Source organism: Xenopus laevis, chromosome 8L, assembly GCF_017654675.1.
Source record: "Xenopus laevis strain J_2021 chromosome 8L, Xenopus_laevis_v10.1, whole genome shotgun sequence".
In the NCBI taxonomy this organism is placed as follows: Eukaryota; Metazoa; Chordata; class Amphibia; order Anura; family Pipidae; genus Xenopus; species Xenopus laevis.
Genome location: NC_054385.1, coordinates 92,547,009 through 92,572,100, shown reverse-complemented (window position 1 = coordinate 92,572,100; position 25,092 = coordinate 92,547,009). Strand labels below are relative to the sequence as shown.

Sequence of the window (25,092 nt, the reverse complement as noted above, 5' to 3'; positions counted from 1 at the left end):
GGAGCTGGCGTCTTTCATTTGGTTTTGTTCAGAGACAAAACGAGCGATATGTCGCCGCGATTTGCTTTTTAAAAACGTTGGCGACAAATCGTCCAGTGTGTCCTTACCCTAAAAGTATTTCACCAATGCTTTTATAAAACATATCTGATCCCCATGCTCTTCTGTGATGGGGCTGCCATATTTGTGCAGCAGTAGACTGTTAGAATTAGAAACTCGAACTGGCAGGTTGAGAAGGGACAGCCGGGTTGGTTAAACAGTCAGGTTTAGGTTCAAGTAACAATTATTTTTAAAAGCAGCGATATCAGGGAAAAACGATCAACATAACTTTTATATCGTAGATTAATATTTTGAAAATTATTTTTTTTGCGTCAGTATCACTTTAAAGCGCTTGCGCCAGTAATTAAACATTTTAGAATGGAGGTCCATCTTAATTCTTCTTTCTCTCTCTCCACTGAATCCATCTTTTAAGTTGGTGTTCTGTATTTGGTGTCCATAGTCCATAGAAGAAAATCATTAGCAAAATTTGCATAAATTGGAAACAAATTAAAGGTATATTGACACCAGTTGAATCTTGGGTGTGAGACTTTTTTTTTCAAAGTGCTATATTGTCATTGCTACAGCAACCCAAAAATACAAGCTGACTGCTTAGGGAATGCTTTAGGTAGTTGAGCTGCTGTGTGGCTCCAGGTTGGTGTGCTGCCCCAGGTTGGCAATTGTAGGCATTCCTCCCCTCCCTCGTCTACTTTCTGATCCAGCTGACCTTCTTTTGCTGCAATTTTCTGACAAGGGATGTGCTCTTTAGAATATTTTTTAAAAACAAGTTTCTATATAACCCCTTGAAGCCCCCTAAGCTGCCACCTTTGGCATTGGGAACTTGGGTGCCTTTATAGAAAATGCCTCCCAGCCTATAAGTACATTTTTATTAAGGGTGGTGTGCTTTCTGTCTAGCACCAGAACAAAGTCTCTAAATGACTTATCTCAGCATATGGGAAGTAAAGAACCTCCCCCACTTTTACCTTTTGTTCTTTGTACTTTTCTCTATCAGGGAACTATCAGTTACAACTGTTACACTATAAAAAAGGAAGGAAGTTTTCCAAAGAAATGGCTTACCTTAGGAACTGAACACCTACCTATGTAATATAATATATTTTGTTCTGTCTAGCGGTGAGAGCTTTTGTCTGTGTTTATGTCTATGTTTATTCATCTAAACTAGGGGTCCCCAACTTTTTTTTTACCTGTGAGCCACATTCAATTGTAAAAAGAGTTGGGAAGCAACACAAGCTTGAAAAGAATTCCTGGGGGGGCAAATACAGGCTGCTATTGGCTATTTGGTAGCCCTATGTGAATTGGCAGCCTATAGGAGTCTCTGTTTGACAGTACACCTGGGGGCAAATTCACTAAAGCGTGAAGCGCCGAACGCTAGCGTTAATTCGCTAGCGTTGGCCATTTTCGCTACTGCGCAAATTCACTAACGAACGCTGGCGTAGTTTCGCTAGTGTTACTTCGCAACCTTACGCCAGGCGAATCTTCGCTAGCGACGAAACTACGCAAATTCACTAACTTGCGCAGTGTAGCGAACGCTACCTTTTACGCTAGACTTCCTTCGCCACCTCAGACCTGGCGAAGCGCAATAGAGTAGATAGGGATTGTTTCAAATAAAGTCAAAATTTTTTCTAAGTCCCAAAAAACGCTGGCGTGTTTTCTACATGACGGATGATAGGCTGAAAAAGATCGAAAATTTTTTGGGGCTCCCCTTCCTCCCCCCTACATTTCCTGACTCATGGCAACTTACCTAGACAGTGGGCACATGTGTAGGGCAAAATAAAATTTTTATTTGCATATTTGAAGGTTTTCTAGGCATTTGTAGTGCAGATACGTGTTCCTCCATTCAAATTTGAATTTCGCGCCATATGCAAATTAGCCTTCTCTAGCGCAACTTCGCTTTATATAGCGAAACAACACTAGCGCAACTCCGCAAGTGAATTTGCGAACCGCTGGCGAAACTACGCCTGGCGAAGTACGGCGAAGTTGCGCCTGGCGCAACTTCGCATCTTAGTGAATTTGCCCCCTGGTCTTTATACAACCAAAACTCCAAGCCAGGAATTCAAAAATAAGACAATGAGGCCACTGGGAGCATCCAAGGGGTTGGAAAGCAACATGTTGCTCACAAGCCACTGGTTGGGGATTCCTGATCTAAGCTGTCATACACAGTCTTAAAATAGTATTTAACATTTTGTTCTGTACCCCAATTGCATGGTTATAGACATATTTACATATGGGCAGAGCCGCCATCAGAAATCGCAGGGCCCCATAGGAAAAAATTCCTGGGCCCCCTGGGCTGCACCCACCACAAGCCCCACCTACTGGTCCGCCCTCCCCACCCCACAGGTCCACCCCCCACCACACACTAAAAAAAAAAAAAAAACATTGGTGTCTATGGTTCGAACATGTTAATAAAAAAATATTGGTGGTCAGGCCCCCCCATTAAAAAAAACATTTGTGGTCAGGGCCCCCCATTAAAAAATATTGGTGGCTAGGACCCCACCACACAACATGGACCACAAAGGGTTACCTTTAGGGGGGCCCTGCCATGTTACACTTACTTCATTAGTGTGGCCCACCTGCTGTCAGTGAGCTGCCAACTACAGAAGGGCGGAGGGGAGCACAGGTGGCTGCATCTTCTCCCAGTGACAGCATTTTTTTCCCTTATTGGTCACAGAATTTCAAGTCTTGGTAAAGCTGCATGGTGATTGGATGAGCTGGAGGAGAAGTTCAAACCTCAGCTAACCAATCCCTGAGCAGCTCAACCGGGACTTAAACTCAGTGACCAATAAGGGAAAGTAATGGACAGAAGATACCTCCCCTTGTGCTCCTGCCCTGCCTTCCCGAAGTCAGCAGCTCTCAGAAAGCATGGGGGCCTTGCTAATCAAGAAAGTATGGCGTGGCCGGGCCCCCCTTACCCTCGGGGCCCCCCTACAACTCTCCCCCCCTGTCCCCCCCTGATGGCTGCCCTGCATATGGAATCCAAGCAGCTCTAATATATGGGAATGCTGTTACATATAGTGTCCTGTCTTCATATCACAATTTCTAATTCATGGGGTTTAGAATCCTGCAGTGACATAAACAGAAGGTTTCAGAAAGAACTCATTGGACCTCTAGATGACTAGAATCATTGCCATAAAGCATAACATATTTTTTGAGAGTGAGCCTATATTCTTAGGGGCAAATTTACTAAAGGGCGTAGTGACTAACGGTGAAAATTCACCAGCGTGACGTCATTTCGGTACTTCGCTGATTTACTAACAGGCGCAAGGTGTAACTTCACTACCAAAAAAGACTGATACTGGCGCTCATTCGCACTCAATCGCCAGACGAAGTTGCACTCTGGCGAAGGGACGTCACTGCGCAAAGTCACTAAGATGCGGATTTTACTGAAAGTTACCTCTTATACCAGACTTGCCTTCGCCACCTCAGACCAGGTGAAGATTAGATAGGACTTCCCGAGTCCCACAAACCGCTGTCGTTTTTTCCTTTTTTCAGTTCAGGATTCCCCCCTACATTTCCTAACATATGGCACATAAACTATACACTGGGCTTGTGTAGAGCATAACAACTCTATTTTATTTTATTAAACTTCCGTGGGCTTGTGTAATGTAATGTATTTGCTGCAACATATATGGTCATTCAACTTTAACTAATGGAAGTCAGTGTTGACCATTGCCTGTTTTTAAACCACACCCACTTTAAACGACACCCCATGTGCTTCATACTCCCTTGTGGATAACAGAGCACCTTAGGGGCCCCTAACAATAATTTTCAAATGCTTACAAACCCCCAGAATAGATACCAGGCTTATGTTCCACAGGCAGAGTATGGCACACACAGGGAGCATAGGGCAGATAGAGTAAGGCACATACAGGGAGTATAGGACAGGCATAGTATGGCACACACAGGGAGCATAGGGCAGGCAGAGAATGGCACACACAGGGAGCATAGGGTGGACAAAGTATGGCACACCCAGGGAGCATAGGGCAGGCAAAGTATAGCACACTCAGGGAGCATAGGGCGGGCAGAGTATGGCGCACACGTGCTGAGTAGGACAGGCAAAGTATGGCACACACAGGAAGCATAGGGCAGGCAGAGTATGGCTCACACAGGGATCATAGGGCAGGCAGAGTATGGCACACACAGGGAGCATTGGGCAGACAGATTATGGCACACACAGGCAGAGTAGGACATGCAAAGTATGGCACACACACACAGGGAAACATATCAGGTGCACTCTAAAATGAACAACACAATGCTGGTGCCCCTCCAGCAGTTTGTATTAAGTGTGAACAGAACAGGTGAATAATGTGGGCAGTTTCAGTCTGGGTCTCAGGTAGAACGGTACAGGCTTTAGGCGTGTGAACAATAGAGGTGTCACAAGTGTGAACAATGCAGGGGGGATTACATGTGTGAACAATACAGGGGATTACTGCCTGAATTTGATGTTTAAACAATGCAGGGGCCAGATAATTTCTGTAGTGATACCTTTTAAATTTTACACATAGTGAGCACAGACACAGCAGGCAGACTTTTATGTGGGGGGGGCACAAAAATAGTAACCCTTTGTTTCCAGATCCAAATATACTGTAAATGTTATCTGTTAATAGTGTAACTTGAAAACTTCCCTTTATTATCAGTCTTAATATTAAGATATATGATTATGCTGCATGCCTTTGATTATCAAACATAACAAGCTTACTGACTTGAACTCTGGCCTTTTCTGCCCATTTTATGACTTGTACTGTATGTGTTTTATACCAGTACAGTCAGGAATGTTGTACAGCTCTGTGCAACATTTATATTTTAACCTGAAGGCAATGTGTATACAAATGTTAAACTGTAAGCAGCCCACAATACCTTATTTAGCTATTTACCTTTGAATATTTATCTTCTTATAATAATCCCTCTTTTGCCTGTTGTGCTCTACCTATAATCCTGTGCTGCCCGCACCTCTCATACCAACCTCACCTTCTTTTACCTGCCAGGCTTAAACTATTCATTGTTGGCAGTCACTAGTGGTAGGGATGGAACCTGTAAAACTCTGATATAATAATTTGTTAAAGCAGTGATCCCAACCAGTGGCTCGCGAGCAACATGTTGCTCACCAACCCCTTGGATGTTGCTCCCAGTGGCCTCATAGTAGGTGCTTATTTTTGAATTCCAGGCTTGGAGGCATAAAAACCAGGTGTACTGTCAAACAGAGTCTCTTGTAGGCTGCCAGTCTACTTAGGGGCCACCAATAGTCAATCATATCCCATAATTGGCACCCCAGGAACTTTTTTCACGCTTGTGTTGCTCTCCAACTTTTTCTAATATTTGAATGTGGCTTATGGGTAAAAAAGGTTGGGGATCCTTGTGTTAGAGCTATGGTACACTCATTTTACATCTAGTACCAACTGTTGCTGCTCTGTGTGCGCCAACTAGGGCACTTGACTTTGAGTCAGGGTAAAGTGCAAAAGTGGTTACTCTGCACATACAATTTTGTATTTCATGTCTTTATTGTATTAGTGCATTTTAGTGTATTGCTTATGCCCTAGCAGTTTGTTTTGTATCTCCCTGATGTTACCATGGAGAGGGTGGGGCCCATTTACCATTTAGCCTTCTGAAATAGGGAAGTCTAGTTTGATGTGTGCATAACCTCCTTTCCCTTGAAGAAGGCCTTTACCGCTGTGCCGCAGGCAGCAAAATTACATTGGAAGCAGCACCGTGAGACTTGCTTTACCTGATACATTCTGCCTGCAGCACCCTGTGCAAGAAACAGCTCTGTATGTACAGAATGACATTAACTCTAGTCCCCTGCAGTCAAACTGCTCCGTCCTGTAAACGTGAACTCACAGAATAATGACTGCAAAATGACATTGTTTATATCACTAGTTTATTTTGCTATTTTTTTTATCATTGCTCACATTGGCCCTTTTTGTGTTATGTCATCAATTATGGCAGTAATGAAGGATTATTATTTGTAAGCTTTGTCCTTTTAGGGTCAACCGTAGTAACCCTGGGCAACAGGCAATTCATATAGAATTATGAAGGACCTGAAATAATAGAATAGTGACGTTGCTATGGTACTTGAGTGTCAACCCTATAGCTTCTATGATATATGAAAAATGTTCACCTTCTTTTCAAAAAGTAACTTCCTTTTTTTTACGCTTTTTCTAAAATGAATGCATTTAAAATGAGGAACTGTTTCGATTTGATACATTATTTGCTCTATTTTCTCTCAACTATTATAGCCACTATTGCAATCTGATACATTAGTAGTGGGCATATCTTCTTGCTAGAGATCATACTCAGTATAGGGTGCGGTTGCTTGCTGATTCTATCAAATTTATAACATTTTAAAAATTTGGCAACAAGGTTTTAATTTGCTTCTGACAAACTTGACCCTAGTTTGTAGTTGTGTGTTAAAGGGAAATCTATTGCAGTTTGTAGTCGGTTGATAAAACTTTTTGAACAAAGAATAAACGCATCTTCCAAAACTTCTTCATCTAAATCTGACCTTTGGTTGTGTAACATGGCCCTATGGAGTGCCTCAGTGGGTAAGTGACTGGATTGTGGCTGGTGCCTGGGTTTGATTCTGTTTTCAGCTCCTTAAAGAACTCCCCGTGCCTCAGGGAGTGAAAGCTTTATAGATCACAATGTACAAGAGAAGTAGAGTACTGTGTAAAAATTCCCGATTAAAACCAAGAAGAGAGCTATGTTTGACAACAGTGACCCAAGGCAGTTGTTATTAATTATTTCATTTTGATTCAATACCTGTCTGTCTGCAGCTGCTTTAGCAGGGTAACTCTGAGTTCACTGTTAGTCCCAGCCCATATATGATAACGTGCCTCTGCAAAGCATGCTTTGTAATGTGTAATAAATGCTTTGTGTGCAAAACTGTCATCCCCACAATAGTATGACTTTCCCCTAAAAGCAAATCCCTATTGTGATTGCATTGCACCTGCCAGGAAGGAAAGCTTTTGCAGCGTCTGAGAGAAACCAAGGAAGGGAGAGTAAATGGTTACGTGTTTATGACACGAAACATGTAAGGCTGTGGACACAATAAGCTTTCTTCACTTTGAACTACTGGCCTGGTGGAAGTTTGCCTACTTTGAGTGCCTGCTTTCTATTGGTTTTTCAGTTTGTCTGCTCCCCGTGCTGAGGGCTCAAGGCGGTCCACCTGGGCCACTTCCCTTTTGTGGTGAGTAATTATTTACTTGCGAAGACCCTAATACCACAGTTGTATCAGAGTAAATGGTATAGTTACTTTCTGTAACTTTAGTTGCTTATTTGCTCCAAAAGTAATGGTCTTGCTTGACATAGGTTAATATATTTATAAGCAGGTTATGGAAAGTTTGAGCACTTTTCTGGGGGGTTATGGGCCATGTTTTATGTGTTATTACAGTTTTGCTAATGTAGGTAAATTGCCCTTAAGCTGCAGCTTTCAGTTCTCCCAAAAGACCTGTTTATCTTGTTACAATTGTATCTTTAATTACTGAGCAACCGCTGCAATCTATAATGGCCTGTCAAAAAAGGGCCAAAAATTTTGGAATATTGCCCCCAGCTCAAAAGGGCACATATATCAAGTCCAAAAATATATTCCAAAGCATTTTTTCAAAGTTTAAAAAAATGATTCTTTATTCAGCATAAATATTAAAAAAATAGGCTTACAGACCAATTGGTGTTCCGCCTTACGCGTTTCGTACCCACCGGCACTTATTCATAGGCATTATTGTTGTTCCATTTGGTCACAAGATTTATACCCCTGGAGATCCCTCCCCAAAATTTAAAACCAATCATGTGTTGCCACATCACGTCTACTCTTAAAGCAACATACACATATTTCTCAATTTGGTCATATTGTCATTATTTTTCTGCCTCTACTCCATACATTAACACCATGAAATACATCAAGTGAACTTTACAGTAAATATATTGGGGTGCCTGATTCAAACAATTCCACATAGCGATCACTGCCATATAAGCTAGATCATGTATTCTCCCCAAAAACAATGTAAATACGTATCACATTATTTAATTTTGTTGCATTTTTGTTTACCCTATATGACCCTATTCCTGCCTTATTGTAGGTTAATCACCTCACATTATAAGTTAGGTAAAACATGTTACATCAAATTCGTAGTTTAAACCAAGTATGTAAATAAAAGATCCAAAACAATTCTCTTTTTGCTAAAAGTATCAATTGTATCTTTGCTTATCTTAAATAATTACAAATGTATCTAAGTGCAGGTGCTGAATATTCAGGGCTCTATGCCAAAAAAACCCCTCTTATTTAATTAAGTTTTAGAAACGTTGTAATTTTTTTCTGGCGTCAGTGCAGATCAAAGACAAACTCAGAACATTTCAGTAACAATCCGGGACTGCAGACTGAGCTGTCAAAATCGGGACAATGGCCAGTGGTGACTGGTGACTTATCTTTGGTGCATTGATATCATGAATAGGTTCACTGGTTGCTAACTTCTAATCGCTAAGGACCCCATATATGTTCTGGTGAATGTCATCAGGCGGTTCTTCAGTTTGGTTAAAGGTAACTGATAGGGATGTTGTGGGACTGGGAGCTGCATTAGTGAACAACTGTACCAATATCAGAAGAAGAAAAATGCACAGTGACTATATAGCTAATAATTAGTGGAGGTAGTACATTTAACCAGCACCTAAAGTTGGTTTGAGTCTCACTGGAATTCTGTTGCCTTATAATTAGTATTTTGTTTTTTACAAAAAGGTTCTCTTTGTTCTGATATTTTCTGTCACACAAAAATTCCATAAACTGCTAGTTCGCCTGCTTTTATTTCTTCTGTTCTAGTTGCCATATTAGACCTCCCTGGACCACCGTACTATAAACAAGACTGATGTTTACTCCACAAAAGAAGTAAAAACTATCATAAGTATTATTATCTGCTATTTACAGTATGTAGCTCTGACACATTTGCACATCATTCACCATCCCAGTGGAGCTTATAGTCTCTATCACTATGGTCAATTTTATCATAAGTTAGTTAAACTATCTGTATGTTTGTGGACATCCACACAGACACAGGGAGATAGTGCTTAAACCCGAATCAAATTCTGGATCCTAGTGTCACATGGCAGAAGTGCTAACTACTGAGCTACCACACTGCACTGAACTTTATATCTTCCAGGTTGGGCTTTAAGGTGTTTCTGCTCTCCTAGATACAAAACCCAGATTGAAGGTCATTTGGAGTGAAAACCTATTTGACTCCTTAAATATTCTAGGAACTATCACTGAACGACTGATACGGCAATGTTTTTCAATAATTGTAACTTTGTTATAAGCTAAGGGGGTCGCTGACCAAACGTTTTAAACCCAAAGGCAGAGGGGCTTGAACTGAAAAAGCAAGAAAAACACTGCTGTAGTGTTCCCTTTAATGCCTACAGCACTCTGCTTTAATCCTGCACAAGTGTTTTATATGACTTCTGGCTAATATAAATCATACTTTCATACTCTAATTATCCAAACTGATTCTGAAATATTTGATTAATTTGGAAGATATTCGCAGCGAAGCTTGTAAATTATGCATGTTTTGACAGGAATATATATATCAGATGAGCACCGCATGTCAGCAGTTTATTCCACCAAAGTTTGTCTGAATCTGTCTATGACTTTGCAAGTCCCAACATCTGCTGCATCTGCTGAATTTGTTGAGGAATCATAAAGAACCCACAGGAGGCCATATAAGACCACTAATTGTTTCTATTATGTTGGATCACAATGGAATTTATGAAATGATGTGTATGTATAAAATATGGAAATTTTTAACCATAAATGTCAAGGGGTGGTTTTTAAAATATCCAGTTGAATAAAATATTTCTTTATGTTTCCTTACTAACTGCAGGTTTGTCAATATTGCCTTTAGATTTCCTATTATCATTGGCCTTTAGCAATTCTTACCTAATTACAGGCAAATGGGTTGCTCAGTTTCAATTAAATGAAATGCAATTTTCTATAAGATCATAATGACACACGTACCAACAGTACCAAGAGCATGTGTGATAATAGGAGTAAGGAGTGCTGATAGTTGCATAAGTAGTGGTAGGTATCCCACATAACTCAGCAAAAGTTCAAGGAAGTAGTTTGTTCTGTATAAACTAAAAGCTAAATTGCTGATTTCCTGGAACAGGACCAAGCTTAAAAAATGCATATTATTCATCACAATGAATTGCCCTGGAGAAAGGGAAGGGTCTATAAGCTTACTGCTTGTTCTCTCTACACATAGCCAGCAGCTAGTCTCCCCTTGGCTAAAATGCAGTAGGGTCCAGTGAAATCGTCTGACCCTGAAATGGAACAGCAATGATAATCTCCAGGGATTCTTTATCTGAATGAACTCTGTGGTAAAATACCGTAAAAAAAACCAGACAACTAAGGCGACTTCTTCGGGGCGAATAATCTCCACGAAAAGCCTTCCTGCCGGCTACAATCTAAATCGCTGACGGGATGGCACTTCGTTTTCCAAAGTTGCCTCACAAGGAAACTTTGGGCAAATTCGGAAAACGAATCGATCTGAGTGCCATCTCACCGGCAATTAAGATTCTAGCCGGCGGGTAGGCTTTTTGGAGAGATTAGTCGCCCAAAGAAGAGGTGATTTGTCGCCGGGCAACTACATCTCCCCAAATCTTTACGTGTGTCTCTGCCCTAAAGGTGAAAATCCCCTTTTAAGCACTCACACATGTTTGTGGTGTTTTATGATAAAACATTGTGCTAAGTACCAGTGCACTTACCAATATGAACCAATAAGAAATTGTTGCAGCATTATAAATGTTTTATATGGGCAATGCTCACTGCTTCTTGATTTTTGCCACTATGTATTGCACTATTATCCAGCCATGTGAGCAGATGGTTTCCTTCTCAATCTGCTTCCTGTTTCTATTTTGTGTTTACATGTCCTGTCTGGTACAATCCCCAAGCAAACAAACACAATACAAAACAATGTTTGCATCCTACTGTATTTATCTTTGTAGAAATAATAGCTGTCTGTACCAGAAGTGACACTTGCTATATCTAATCTGCAGGGAAAATATTTAACATGTAATTAAGTTATTTAAACCCATTATTTCGGGTATCCCTTTCATTTAAGACTTTCTCAAGATCGAGTGTGATATCAGTACATATTTCTTTGTGTTTTACAAGTGGAAGTTGGGGCTGTGAAAGCAGTGTATTTGGAAGGGATTTATTTGCTCATAGTTAGTGAGGTGTCCTGTCAGTGGCACTTCATTAAAGTAGGGAGGATGAAGGACTCATGGCTGAAGCCTGGCAGTTTGGGGAGTGACCTGTGATTCTGGAGAAACAAGACAGGCTGCTGGAAGTTGCTAAGGCCTTGAAGGCAAAGAGTCATGTAAACAGAGTGAGACATTGTGCATCATCCACCTATGCCTGCACTGCTGCACACTATATTTAGGGTAACTGGCCAGAGAAAGGAATTACTGTTTTTGTTACTGCATTTGTTAGCAAAGGATTCCTTAGCAAATGGATAGGTATAGGTCTGTGGTTCTCAGTAAATCATGATGGATTCTGAACTTTACAATTTGCTACATTCATTTCTCAGCAGCATCTGTGGAATGGTATCAACTATCCATTATAACAGCTACCTTTAAATGAGAACTCCACACAAACATAACTTAAGCTTTTTAAAAAGTAAACATAATTTCAAGCAACTTTGCAATATACATCAATTAAAAATATGCAGACTTTTCATGATTTTTAATGCCTAGCCCCCTCTGAAAACAACTGAACTGAAAAAAAAAGTGTTGGTAGATGAACAACCTATTTAAGTTACCAGGTATCACTATTTTTTATATACCAGTGTGTCATAAAAAAAAAAGCTTTTCCTATGCAAATAAATGGGTGGTGGCTGCAAAGCAGAGTGTTATGCTGACTACAGATCTCTCTGATATATGTGGAATAGGTGATACGAAGTGAGCCGATTGCTGTTTGGGACCATGAATGACTTTACTGCCACCCTCTATAGTGCATATTGTGATGGCGATGCATGGCATCAATCCACACATAAGGACAACAATGGACTATTATAAATATGCCATTTATTTTTTAAACACTTTTTACAGCATTTGTGACATGAAAACTTTAATAGTCCAAAATGTTTGTAATCAGCTGAATCGATATGCCATTTTTGGCACTCTAGCATAGTATGTGTAATGTAATTAATACCCAGTATGCAATTACATGAGAGTGACCAGAAAAAGTGACGAGTAATGTTAGCTCCTGTGCTAAGAGCCTTTTGTAACATTAATGAGCATACATGCTTCCGCTCGTCACTTGTGCTGATGCTGAACAGCAGGAAGTTCAGTAAAGGGTTATGGAAGTGCCTAGTAAACATTAGAAAAACAGTTCTGGAAAATGTGTTTTGTGGCAGGTTTTGAAGGGAAGAGGAAATTAAAAACGTGTGAAATTCAAAGTATAAATGTATTCATATATTGATATAATAGTTCACTGTGGACATAAACTTTTTCCTTTTGTGTCTGTTTGGAATTGTAAGTGACACTGGATCTTTTATAATGATTGCTTCATAAACTACAATGCAACAGCAACGGTCTATCAAAAACTTTATCAAGAGAGGTGTGGAAACTCCCACTAATGTTCTGTGCTTTTAATAAAACTGTTCCCCCTAAATTCCTGTGTCTAAGGAAATGATATTACATTTAAACCATGCATATCACTATATTTTTTATTATATTGCCTTATATTATTAGAAAACAGGTAACTGTTAAAATTGCACCAAAAATGCAGATAAAATAACAACCAGCTCTGAATGCAATATCTTTCATTGCAGACCAAGCATATCTCCTTTTTTATGAAGTCATCAAGATGTCCTCCGAAAGTGAGTCCCCTTCCTCCCCGGGCGAGGAACAACAAATGCTTAGGATAGATGAGCGTCACCAGTTGCTACAAGGTATTGTGTTTGGCCTGTTATACACACTAATGTATTTCTAATAACGGACATAAATTGTCTGATGTTTGCAGATGAGTCATGGACAGACTAACTGCAATCTGATGAGATGCTGCCCTATGACTAAACTCATTCATGCAACGATAGTTAGAATGTAAGGCCAAAACCTGAGGCCTATACATGCATCAATGAAAGAGTTGTTTGAGGTCATGCATTACTGTTTCAGACATTTTTGTCATAAGGGAATACCAACTGGCCACCAAAAATTGCCGTTGTTTCTCTTGTACAGTTTTTTTCATCTGTTTTGCTTCCTAAAAGGCACACAGAAGGCTTCTTGCTTTATAATATTGCATTCACCCACGTCCATCTATCATGGTTTTTATTAATTTTCAAGCAGTTATAAATATAATAATTATAATCTCCACATACATCAGCATGAATTACATTGTTTAAATGGATACATAGTAAGTTAGGTTGAACTAGAGTGGTGGCGTTCATCATTTGCCACAGGTTGGTGGGTCTACTAGAATTTATATTTGGAAATATGATCAATTTAAAAAAAGGAAACAGCAGAGATTACAGTAAATTCCCAGGGTACCCAGCATTGTCGAGGAGGTTGGAGCTAGGACCTGATGGGGCACATTGGGGGAGGAGCTGGGGCTGGAGCAGGAGGCTTCTGGCAACAGCAAAGAACAGATGTAATTACTCTTCCACTGGAGCAGGGATCCAGAGAGAAAAAAAACACAACCCCATCAGGCTAGCTGCCAGTTCATCTTCACAGACAAGGGAACGCTTTATAAACCTAAAACAGCATTGCAGGTTAGCCGTGTTTAAGCACAGAAATGGAGGCTGACACGGCCTTTAAGAGTTTAATGCAGCTTGGCTGGCTTGTATTTGGAACAAAATCATGCACTTCAGCATACTTGCTTCACATAGGAATTAGCAGTCCCAGTTAAACTCCCCCTGTGGTGTACACAGAAACACAATTTTCCAGCACTTACAGCCTTGGACATCACCAGTCCCAGAATCCTCTGTAAGATTCTCACTTAACACGTAGGGGCACATTTACTTAGGGTTAATTAAAACGATTAAATTCTTCGAATCGAACGATTCGAAGGATTTTAATCCATCGATCAAACGATTTTCCATCGATCAGAAAATTGTTAGGAAGCCTATGGGGACCTTCCCCATAGGCTAACATTGATGTTCGGTAGGTTTTAGGTGGCGAAGTACTTGGTCGATGTTTTTTTTTAAAGAGACAGTACTTCGACAATCAAATGGTCAAATAGTCGAACGATTTTTAGTTTGAATCGTTCGATTCGAAGTCAAGTCGAAGGTCGAAGTAGTCAATTCGATGGTCGAAGTAGCCAAAAAAAACATTCGAAATTCGTTTTTTTTCTTCTATTCCTTCACTCAAGCTAAGTAAATGTGCCCCTTAGTCTCTTAGAAGGAGGTTTCTCTTCCACTATCTAGTCACTTGGAGGTCTCTCCAACACTGCAGCTCAGCAGGGAAACAGTCTCCTTCCAGCATATGGAGGTGTCCATTGGCCACTCAGTCTCCTTCCAGCATATGGAGGTGTCCATTGGCCACTCCAGTGTCGGACTGGCCCACCGGGACACCAGGAAAAGTCCCGGTGGGCCCAGGTGTCAGTGGGACCTCATGCTGCTAAACATTTGGCCTCTTTCATGGTTATTCCCTATTTCTATGAGAAAAAGAGGCTAAATAGTTTGAATAGTGGATTATAGTATGTAAAGAAAAGATACTAGGAAAATAGAGGTTGAGTGAGGAAAGGAAGAATAATAGTACTGAAAGTGGGCCCCTGGTCTAAGGTTTTTTGGTGGGCCCCTGGTGTCCCAGTCCGACACTGGGCCACTCAGTCTCCTTCCAGCATATGGAGGTGTCCATTGGCCACTCACCCTCCTCTAGCACAAGGAGGTATCCAGTTGGAGCACTGAGATGTAATCCCACACCTCTTTTTAACTGCAGCTCACCTGCAGCCTTATTACCTAGGTGCCGCTAACTGGGCAGCTGAAAACACTGAATGGAGCATGGAATGGAAGGCCCACCCTGCTCTCCTCCATTCAATCCAGGGATCCTTTCATCTGGCTTTTCCTGAGCCAGCACACAAATACATAGCCTTACTTGCTGCAGCAACATACATATTTCCTTGGAGTTTTCTATCCACTATTCTAATACTGGTGAACTATACACTAAATCACCATACATCTCATACAATATATATATATATATATATATATATATATATAGATAGATAGATAGATAGATAGATAGATATATATCTTCACACCTAACAGACACCTTTATTTGCACCTTGCTAGTATCATGGCACACCTTATTTATTTAGGAAACACTCCTTTTGATAAAACAGCACTCACGATAAACACCAGTTTAATTGAGAGAAGTATTTGAATCTTTCTGAAGTGAATCACCTCTCACCACCCAGCACACTACCCTTATCAAAAATATTGACTTTTACCTAGAAATAGCACTGTGTAATTAATTGCATGAAAATGAGTTGCTAATTCTTAAGTATTCTTAATGCTGAATATAATTAAAAGAAATAGGAAATCATTATTTTCATAAGCAATGTTACTAAGGGTGTTTTTTTTTTATAATACTCGTTTTGATACATGAAGAAACATAATTTAAAATGTTGTATACTATGACTGCAAATCATTTCTGTTACATAAATGAAGAGTAAGTTTTCAGATCTGTTGCATTTTCTCTTTTCATTTCCCCCTATGTAATGTTATGTTTGGCTTTTCCTAACTGATCCCTCTGACCCCCATCTGTGCTGTTCTTGGTTTTAACCCTCAGCATTCGCCACTGGTGTCATGTGTTGTTTCACTACATCTGTATAGCTGTCTTTATTGCTTTTTTAATTTAAATTCTTTTGTTCTGTTTCTTACATTGCATACAGACAAGTTTGTTTTCAATACTTCTGCATCTTCACCCATTTGCTGTTTTCTGAATTTTCTTACATGCTTTCTAAGGGTTATTATTACTAACATGTATTTATAGAGCGCCAGCATATTTCACAGCACTGTTTTTTTGATGTTCTGTTCATATAGATATTCAGAATAGTTTGATAACAGTGTGACTTCACAAGGTTGGTATGCCAGTGATATTATGTCTATAATAGATATACTTTGAGCTCATTTATTATTGCCCCAGACACAATTGGGAAAGCCAAAATGTGCACTTATATCTGAGGCTATTGCTGCACTCTGCAGAGGACAACACCTGAGCAATGCACAAGTTAGTTGACATTTCAGAGGACACCCAGGTGCTGCCCAACACCCTCCCTTTCTGAAGGCAGCACATCATTCATAGAGAGGTGGGTGCAAGAAGTGGTGCCACATACAAAGTGCAAAAAAACATACGTTTGCAACAGTTCTTTCACCTGGCACGTAGCCCCAGTCTAAATAAGCCCTGTTTTCTTAAACGAAGGAATTGAGACATGACTAATACAAATAATGATCTGTTTAAAAGGGTTGCTCACCTTTGAGATAACTTTTAGTATGACGTAGAGAGTGATACACTGAGATAATTTGCAATTGGTTTTCATTTTTTATTATTGAAGGTTTTTGATTTATTTAGCTTTTTATTCAGCAGCTCTTCAGTTTGCATTTTAAGCAATCTGATAACTAAGGCCCAAATTACCCTAGCAACCATGCATTGATTTGAATAAGAGACCGGGATATGAATAGGAGAGAGTCTGAATAGAAGGATCAGTAATAAAAAGTAGCAATAACAATACATTTGTAGCCTTACAGAGCATTTGTTTTTTTAGAAGTGGACAGCGATGCCCATTTGAAAGCTGCAAAGAATCTGAAGGAAAAGACAAATAAATATAAAACTATAAAAAATAAATAATGGAAACCAATTGAAAAGTTGCTTAGAATTGGTCTTTCTATATCATAATAAAAGTTATTTTAAAGGTGAACCACCCCTTTAAGCATGGAGGACAGAAGAGAAAAATCTCAATATTGAGAACATATTTCCCAAGCAGGTTAGTTAGCTGAAATTGTGCAAATATTAAGCTTTGTATCTTGACTTGCCTGTTTTCACTGCCGACAGCAAGATTATATAAATTTGGCACATGGTGAGTCTATGCCTTATGATATATTCAGACTTATGCGAACAGGAATAAGGTGTGGTCTAAGTCTTGTTCACACTTGCAAAGGCAGTATTGGAAAAAAATATATTTCTGCCTGGCTGGAAAAATATCAGCATTCCCCTGAATCCTACTTTATATTGTGTAATAATGCTAATAGCTTGTTTGTGCCTTTCTGGAATGCATGTGTCACGTAGCTAGTCACATGGCTGTTTTGGTAACCAAGAATAGCATATGGTCTTAGACAGTTTTATAAAGGGTTCCCTGGCTCACAGACACAACTTTGCTTTATTAGTCAGTATGGTACGACTTGGCTTTTGTTTGCACCAGTTTTCTTTGTGTGCTAGCTGGGTACACAAAACAGTAACTTGCACAATGCAGGTATGGAACCTGTTATCCAGAATACTTGGGACCTGGGTAAGGGGGTTTTCTGTAGTTAGAATCTCCATATTTTAAAAAAAATTTAAACATTAAATAATATAATTATTTGCCACCAGTATAGATATTTGCTAGTACTGATACAAAACTACATTAGTGTGGCTGCAGAAGGAACCACTCATTTAGAAGTTGTTCAGCTCACAAATATCTACTAAGTGGCTCTTCACTTATTATAAACTACTTTTTCCAGCATCCTCAGTGGCTGGTTCCCAGATCTTGTGCTTTAAAGAAGATTCATTTTCCTTGCAACATTTTTTTAACTTTTTAAAGGCAGTTTATGTGTTAGCATAACATCTCCTGACAAGTGTTCTGGCATAGAGCACACACCTTTAATACATTCTAGGTGCTGCAAAGTACCTGCACTTTTGTGTACTTTTGTGGTGCATATTATTCTTTTCTCCTTTTTAGCACATGTTTCTGCTAGACCAGTGCTGTCCAACTTCTGTGGTACCGAGGGCCGAAATTTTTCCTGCCTGCATAGTGGAGGGCTCATAATGGAAGCCATTGTTGACCACTCCCTGGTTTTAAACCACACCCACTTTAAACCACACCCATGTTACCACAAGACCATGCCCATATTAATTATGGTAGCACACCAAAAAACCAAATGGTTGGTGCTCACTGCAGGCATATCACTTATCACTCATAGTTGTCCTATTAAGATATACCCAATAATTTATTTTCAAATGCTAACAAACACCCAGAACAAATACCAGGCTTATGTTCCACAGACAGAGCAGGGCACAAACAGGCACAGTATGGTACAAACAGGCAGGCTATGGCACACACATGCAGAGCATAGTACAAACAGGCAGAGCAGGGCACACACCTGCAGAGCAGGACACACACAGGCAGAGCATGGCGCACACACAGGCAGAGCATGGCACAAACAGGCAGAGTATGGCACACACAGGGCACACAGCTGCAGAGCATGGCACACACACAGGCAGAGCATAGCACACACAGGCAGAGCATGGCACACACAGGCAGAGCATGGCACACACAGGCAGAGCTTGGCACACACAGGCAGAGCAGGGCGCACACAGGCAGAGCCGGGCACACAGGCAGAGCATGGCACACACTGGCAGAGTATGTCACACATAGGCAGAACAGGGCACACATAGGCAGAGCAGGGCACACACAGGCAGAGAAGGGCAGTGCAGGCAAATTAGGGCACATGCAGGTAGAGAAGGGCACACGCAGGCAGGGCAGGGCACACGCAGGCAGAGCAGGGCACACACAGGCAGAGCAGGGCACATGCAGGCAGAGCATGGCACACGCAGGCAGAGCAGGGTACATGCAGGCAGAATATGGCACACACAGACAGAGCAGGGCACACACAGGAAGCATAGGGAAGGCAGAACAGAGCAAGAGACAGGGAAACCTATCAGGACCATTCTAATATTTACTACATACAGTGACACAATGCTGGTGCTCCATTAGCATTTTGTATAAAGTGTGAACAGGTGAACAATGTGGGCAGTTTCAGTCTGGGTCTCAAGTATGAACAGTACTGGTCTTAAGGGGTGTGAACAGGTGAACAATGTGGGCAGTTTCAGTCTGGGTCTCAAGTGTGAACAGCACAGGCTTTAGGGGTATGAACAATAGAGGTGTCACAAGTGTGAACACTACAGGGGGATCACAGGTGTGAACAATACAGGGGATTAGTCTGTATTTGAGGTTTAAACAATGCAGGGGCCAGTTAATCTCTGTAGTGATACCATTTAAAGCTTTCACATGGTAAGCAAACACAGTAGGTAGGTGGGGGGGGGCACCACACCACACAAGGGGGGTCTTGGAATGCTTGGGATCTGGGCTTTTCCAGAAAGCAGATCTTTATGTGATTCGGATCTTCATACCTTGCTATCATTTAAAAATTAAAAAAAACAAGTAGGCTGGTTTTGCTTCCAATGTTAATTTATTATAATTTAGTTTGGAACAAGTACAAGGTACTATTTATTATTATAGAGAAAAAGGAAATCCTTTTAAAAAATTTAGTTATTTGGATAAGATGGAGTCTATGGGAAACAGCCATTCAGTATTTCAAAGCTTTCTAGATATTAGGTTTCCGGATAAGAAATCTCATACCTATACATGCCAGGCAATGCTTTGGCGCATCCTGTAAGTCTCTACAGCAGCTCAAATGTGGTTTAGTATAGAGTTGGTTTAAAGGAAATGTTGCAGATGATATTTCTAAGCAAATAATATCAGATGGCCAAATGAGTAGTTTTTAATCTTTATAAATATCAGTGATACACTGAAACATGTGTATGGTCCATATTCAGTACAAAATAAAATGACTGTGACTCAGTTCTAAAGTCAATCAAAGAACACTAACTGTTATTATTCTATAGCCTGGGTATGTAAAACCCCAGGCTTGACTCATGAAACAGCAGCCTTTTTAAAACGGTTGTTCACCTTTAAAAACATTTTTAGTATGATGTAGATATTGATACTCTAAGACAATTTGCATTCGGTTTTCATGTTTTATTATTTGTACTATTTGAGTTATTTAGCTTTTTATTCAGCAACTCTCCAGTTTGCAAATTCAGCAGTCTGGTTGCTAGGGTCCTAATTACCCTAGTAACCATGCATTGATTTGAATAAGGGAGTGGAATATGAATAGAAGAGAGCCTGAATAGAAAGATGAGTAATACAAAGTAACAATAACAATAAATCTGTAGCCTTACAGAGCATTCGTTTTCTAGATGGGGTCAGTCACCCCAATCTGAAAGCTGGAAAGAATTGGAAGAAGGATAATAATTCAAAAACAATAAAAAATTAATAAAGAAGATCAGTTAAAAAGCTGCTTATAACTCTCTGACCCAGGTGAAGCAAGGGATCACGCTCACCAGTTTTCATGAGTGGCCCAGGTGCCTGTCCACAAACACGTAGCTGAAGGTGAAGTACAATGAAGAAGAATGGCAAGTAGTCCTATTGCTACTCATTGCAATAAAATTGAGTTTTATTTCATCAGTTTAAGAGCATCCATATCCTTATACGTGGATACGTAATCATAGGCCTGACACTTACATTCAGGGGGTTATTTATCAAAGTTCGAATGCCAAAAACTCGAAAAACTTTAGTTTTATTTACTATTAAATCCGAATTTTTAGTGGAAATAAAACTCAAATGTTCTGGGATGGATTAAACCCCAAGGCTGCAAAAAGTCAGAATCCGAAAATCCGGCATCTCAGACCTGCCAAGGTTGTATATAAGTCAATGGGACTTATCCTATTATCCTATTTAGAACTTTCTGTGGTCTTCACTGGAATAAGCCGAAAATCCAAATATTATTTAAACAGATCAACTTTGTAGCATCCAGGCTGTTATTGCCAAGTCTTTATGCTACTTATTTATTTTCACTACCGTTGCTAAGATAAATGTTTGAGTCAGCTTATATTTTATGATCTGTTAATGGAGACACGATTCAGAATTTCCAGTTCTTTGGAAGGCGGTGTTTCATTCTTTGGGTATTTGTTGGTACATCAGTATAAGGTGAAATCATTTAAAAGACATCAGTCATTAAATGGATCCTGTCATCGGAAAACATGTTTTTTTCAAAACGCATCAGTTAATAGTGCTACTCCAGCAGAATTCTGCACTGAAATCCATTTCTCAAAAGAGAAAACAGATTTTTTTATATTCAATTTTGAAATCTGACATGGGGCTAGACATTTTGTCAATTTCCTAGCTGCCCCTGGTCATGTGACTTGTGGTCTGATAAACTTCAATCACTCTTTACTGCTGTACTGCAAGTTGGAGTGATATCACCCCCCTCTGTAGTGGAACAGATGGGCGGGACTAGTAGGGATTTGGGGGAATGTTTCCCTAAATTACATACTTGCATATATTTATATTGCACTGGCAGATTTTAGTTTTTACACAATATATCTCCTTTAACACTAGTTTAGTCTTGCTTGTGCCGTGTTGCAGAAAACTGATTTTGGGCTCATGCTCTATTGCTTGCTACAAATTATAAAAGAGCATGGAATGTTAACATTTAGATGTTAAAGGTCAATTATAGACCTGCAATTTTGCTGTCTGGGTGTCTGTACGAATTTATAAAATAAACGCATTTTAATTCAACAAATAAGTAAGCGTGATATCCAGAATATCAGTATTATTTGACACAAGTGAACCTAGTGCACATGGTCTCACTGAACTTGTCTTCACTTGAAAATACAAGAATGTGCAAGATTCAGGGTCGGACTGGGCCGGTGGGACACCTTGAAAAAACCCGGTGGGCCTGCTGGCTCAGACCTGCTCCCTGCTTCTCCTCTCCTTACCTCCCTTCCTGACCCTGGTTGCGCTAACGTGCTGGAAAAAGGTACACGAATGGGGGGGGCTTGGGGGTTTGGCGACAGAGAGGACTTTGTTGTTGGGGGCCCAGGGGATTGTGTTGGGGACCCTGAAACTGCAGTCCCTGATGCTGACACGATTGATTTCAATCTAGCCATTATGGGGATGGAAATGGATGCTTCATCATGATTCAAAGCAAAGAAAAAAATGCTGTTAAACTCCTGGCCAAAACAAGCAGTCTGAAGAAAGTCTACCGGTATATATAATATTGTATGCTTTTGGAGGTAAGCAGAACAATTAGGAGTCCACTTGTTCTCAAAATCACAGAATACCTTCAAATCCACTTTTTTAGAATTTTTCCGAATCCCAAATCCTTCTTGAAAGATTGGGCCGAGTCCCGATTTTAATCTGAGCCCTAATTTGCATATGCAAATCAGTGCTGGAGAGTTGTTAAAAAATTTTCACGAAAAGTCACATGATTTTAAGGATTCAGTTCAGCCAGGCACTTGGACATCCTGTTGAAAAAGTCCAAATCCTGGATTCTGTGAATCCCTAGCTTCAAATGTGTTATGAGGCACCTTAAAGAGATACTGACACCTGAAATTAAACTTTTTTTTACATCTATTATAATATTGCCTTTGCAAGCTACTTACAACTTTGCCATAAAGTATCTGCATGATGCTTTTACATTACCTGTCTGATCCCCCATGTTCCTGTATGAGGGGGCTGCCATATTTGTGCAGCAGGAGTCCGTTAGCATTAGAAACTGTAACTAACAGGCTGAGATGGGACAGTCAGGTTGGCAAAGTCAGAGTGTCAGAGAGTCAGGCTTAGGAACTTCAACTAACAATTATATACAAAAACAAACCTCTCAGCAAAAAATGATCAACATGACCTATAGGTAACATCTAATGTACATTCATATGCTAAAACTAATTTTTTAGTGTCAGTATCACTTTAAAGTAGTTGGCAGAGTGGAAACTAACAGCCTTCCACAATGGAAGGAAATTACTTTATATGTTCCCAAGGAAACCAAGTTCCCATTTTCTGTCTGTTTGTGTTAAAGGGGACCCATCACCCAAAAAAATAATTCCAAATCCTATTTTATCATGTTAGTCAAGCAAAATTAACTTTAATTACACTGTAAAAAATTTTTTGAATCTTGTTTCCTTCCGTCGGGAATTAATAATTATAGCAAGCAGGCAGGAGCCATTTTGTGCACACTTTTATTAAGGCAAGCCTTGTATCACCTCAGAATCTTGTTTGTGCACCAGAATGGGGGACCTGATGTCCATCGCCATGCACTGGCTACACAATTAAATGGCGAAGAGAGAAGGAGAATGTGGGGAGAGCAGTAACATCTAATAAGTGTTGAATGAAAAGTGAAAGTAATTTCCTGCCCCGCCTCTATGCCTAAGGCATAAAGGAGGGGCATGCTATATTTGATTGACAGCTGCGATTTTTTTAATTAATTTACAACAGCTAGGAATTTGAAAAGGACTTTTATTATATAGTTTTTTATGTCTGGGTGACAGGTCCACTTTAAGAAATACCATTGTTCCTTATACTGCTACTTAAAGCTTTTCAGTCTGCACCTGATGATTTCATCTTATTAGAGTTCTAAGGTTGCAGCAGAAGAGGGTGACAAAAATATATAGAAATATATACCTGGAACTGTTTATATATATGTGTATATATATATATATATATATATATATATATATATATATATATATATATATATATATATATATATATATATATATATATATATATATATTATTTTTAGGAATGCATCTGAAGTAACTATAAAGCAGAGGCCCATATAACAAAACTTAACAGTTTTGAAAGGAGAATAGGAAAAGTAGTAACCCCCCACACTCTCAAACACTTCCTAATTCTTTATAGTCACTGATAACAAATGTGTGCAGATTAATATCTTCTTTGTCATCTGTGTAGTTCATTAATGATTTTAATTGATTGTAATAATTATATAATCAAATTCATTAAATTAAAGTGCCAGTGCTGCTTTTGTTTAGGTTCTATAACTATAGCAGGTATCAATTGGGTTAATGATCACCAACCACCAATAACAAATCAATTCATTAATGATTAAAAACAACCACTTCTATCTTACACCATTAAAAAGACAAGATAAAGTGCTAGTGCTTTTCTGGATGCAGCTTCAAACTGTTAATGAATCAAAAGTTCAAAATACAACAATAAGTTACTCAGATTGAAGTACTAGTGCTTATCCAAGTGCAGCCTCAGGCTGTCAGTGATTCAAAGTTCATAATAAATACTTAAAAATTGCTAGTGTTAATTATTGTTTTGAAATAAAGTTCATAATAGATTTTTACGTTTTAAAAAACCCCATAACCGTCATTTAAGAAAAGAGAGTAGGAAAATGAAAATAGAGAAGAGCTGATAGAAGTGGTTGTTTTTAATCATTAATAAACTGATTCGTTATTGGCAGGTGATCATTAACGCAATTGGTACTTGCTATAGTTATAAAACGCGGCACACATTTGTTATCAGTGACTATAAAGAATTAGGAAGTGTTTGAGAGTGTGGGGGGTTACTATTTTCCTTTTCTCGTTTCATAACTATTTTAGTAATTCACACCTCCTCCTCTCAAGAGAGGTGAGTTCGAAGTAACTGACTAAGACCGCTTCTCTAATTCTTTTTCAAAAACTTAACAGTTTACCATGAATTTTGAGTCTAACACTAAACTTTCTGTGTAATATTTGTAACTTGATTCACCCTTGTTTCCTTGTCAAGATACAGTTGCCAGCAGACCTTTCCTGCACTTTCACATGGCACTTAGTGGGCTGCAAGGAACTGCGTGGCAGTGTTTGTGATCTACTTCATCTGTGCTGAGCTTTTATCTTTGCGAAAAAGACACAGTTAGAATTTAAAATAATCAGCGTGTATTACATGCAGAATATAAGAAAATTTGTTTGGCCTCCCACTGAAAGAAAAATAAAATATATACTCTATATTATAGGCAGCCAAAAATCCAGCTGTTCTTTATTTGTGAATACCATTATTCCACTCTACATTAACTTTAACTTGAAGAGGGATTCTAGAATTTGAGGTGTAACCGGAATGCCACAAGTTACCTATGCTATACAGCATTTATTTCTGTCATTTACACCCTGGGTACCTTAGTTCTTCAGTATCTGGAGATACAGAGGTTTAAAAATAACTGCTCTAGAGTTTGTAAGGCAAATCCATAG

The 25,092-nt window shown here is 39.5% G+C and overlaps 1 protein-coding gene across 4 annotated transcripts in view; it reads left to right on the top strand.

Moving 5' to 3' along the window:
- LOC108698815 (nesprin-2-like) overlaps positions 1-25,092 on the top strand; it is a 194,396-nt gene that overhangs the window by 6,161 nt on the left and 163,143 nt on the right. For all 4 annotated transcript variants that reach the window (XM_018230644.2, XM_018230641.2, XM_018230643.2 and 1 more), the window contains exon 2: positions 12,858-12,977. In XM_018230644.2, coding sequence (XP_018086133.1) covers positions 12,893-12,977 — 85 coding nt within the window. In that variant the 5' untranslated portion in view covers positions 12,858-12,892. The remainder of the gene's footprint in view (positions 1-12,857; positions 12,978-25,092) is intronic.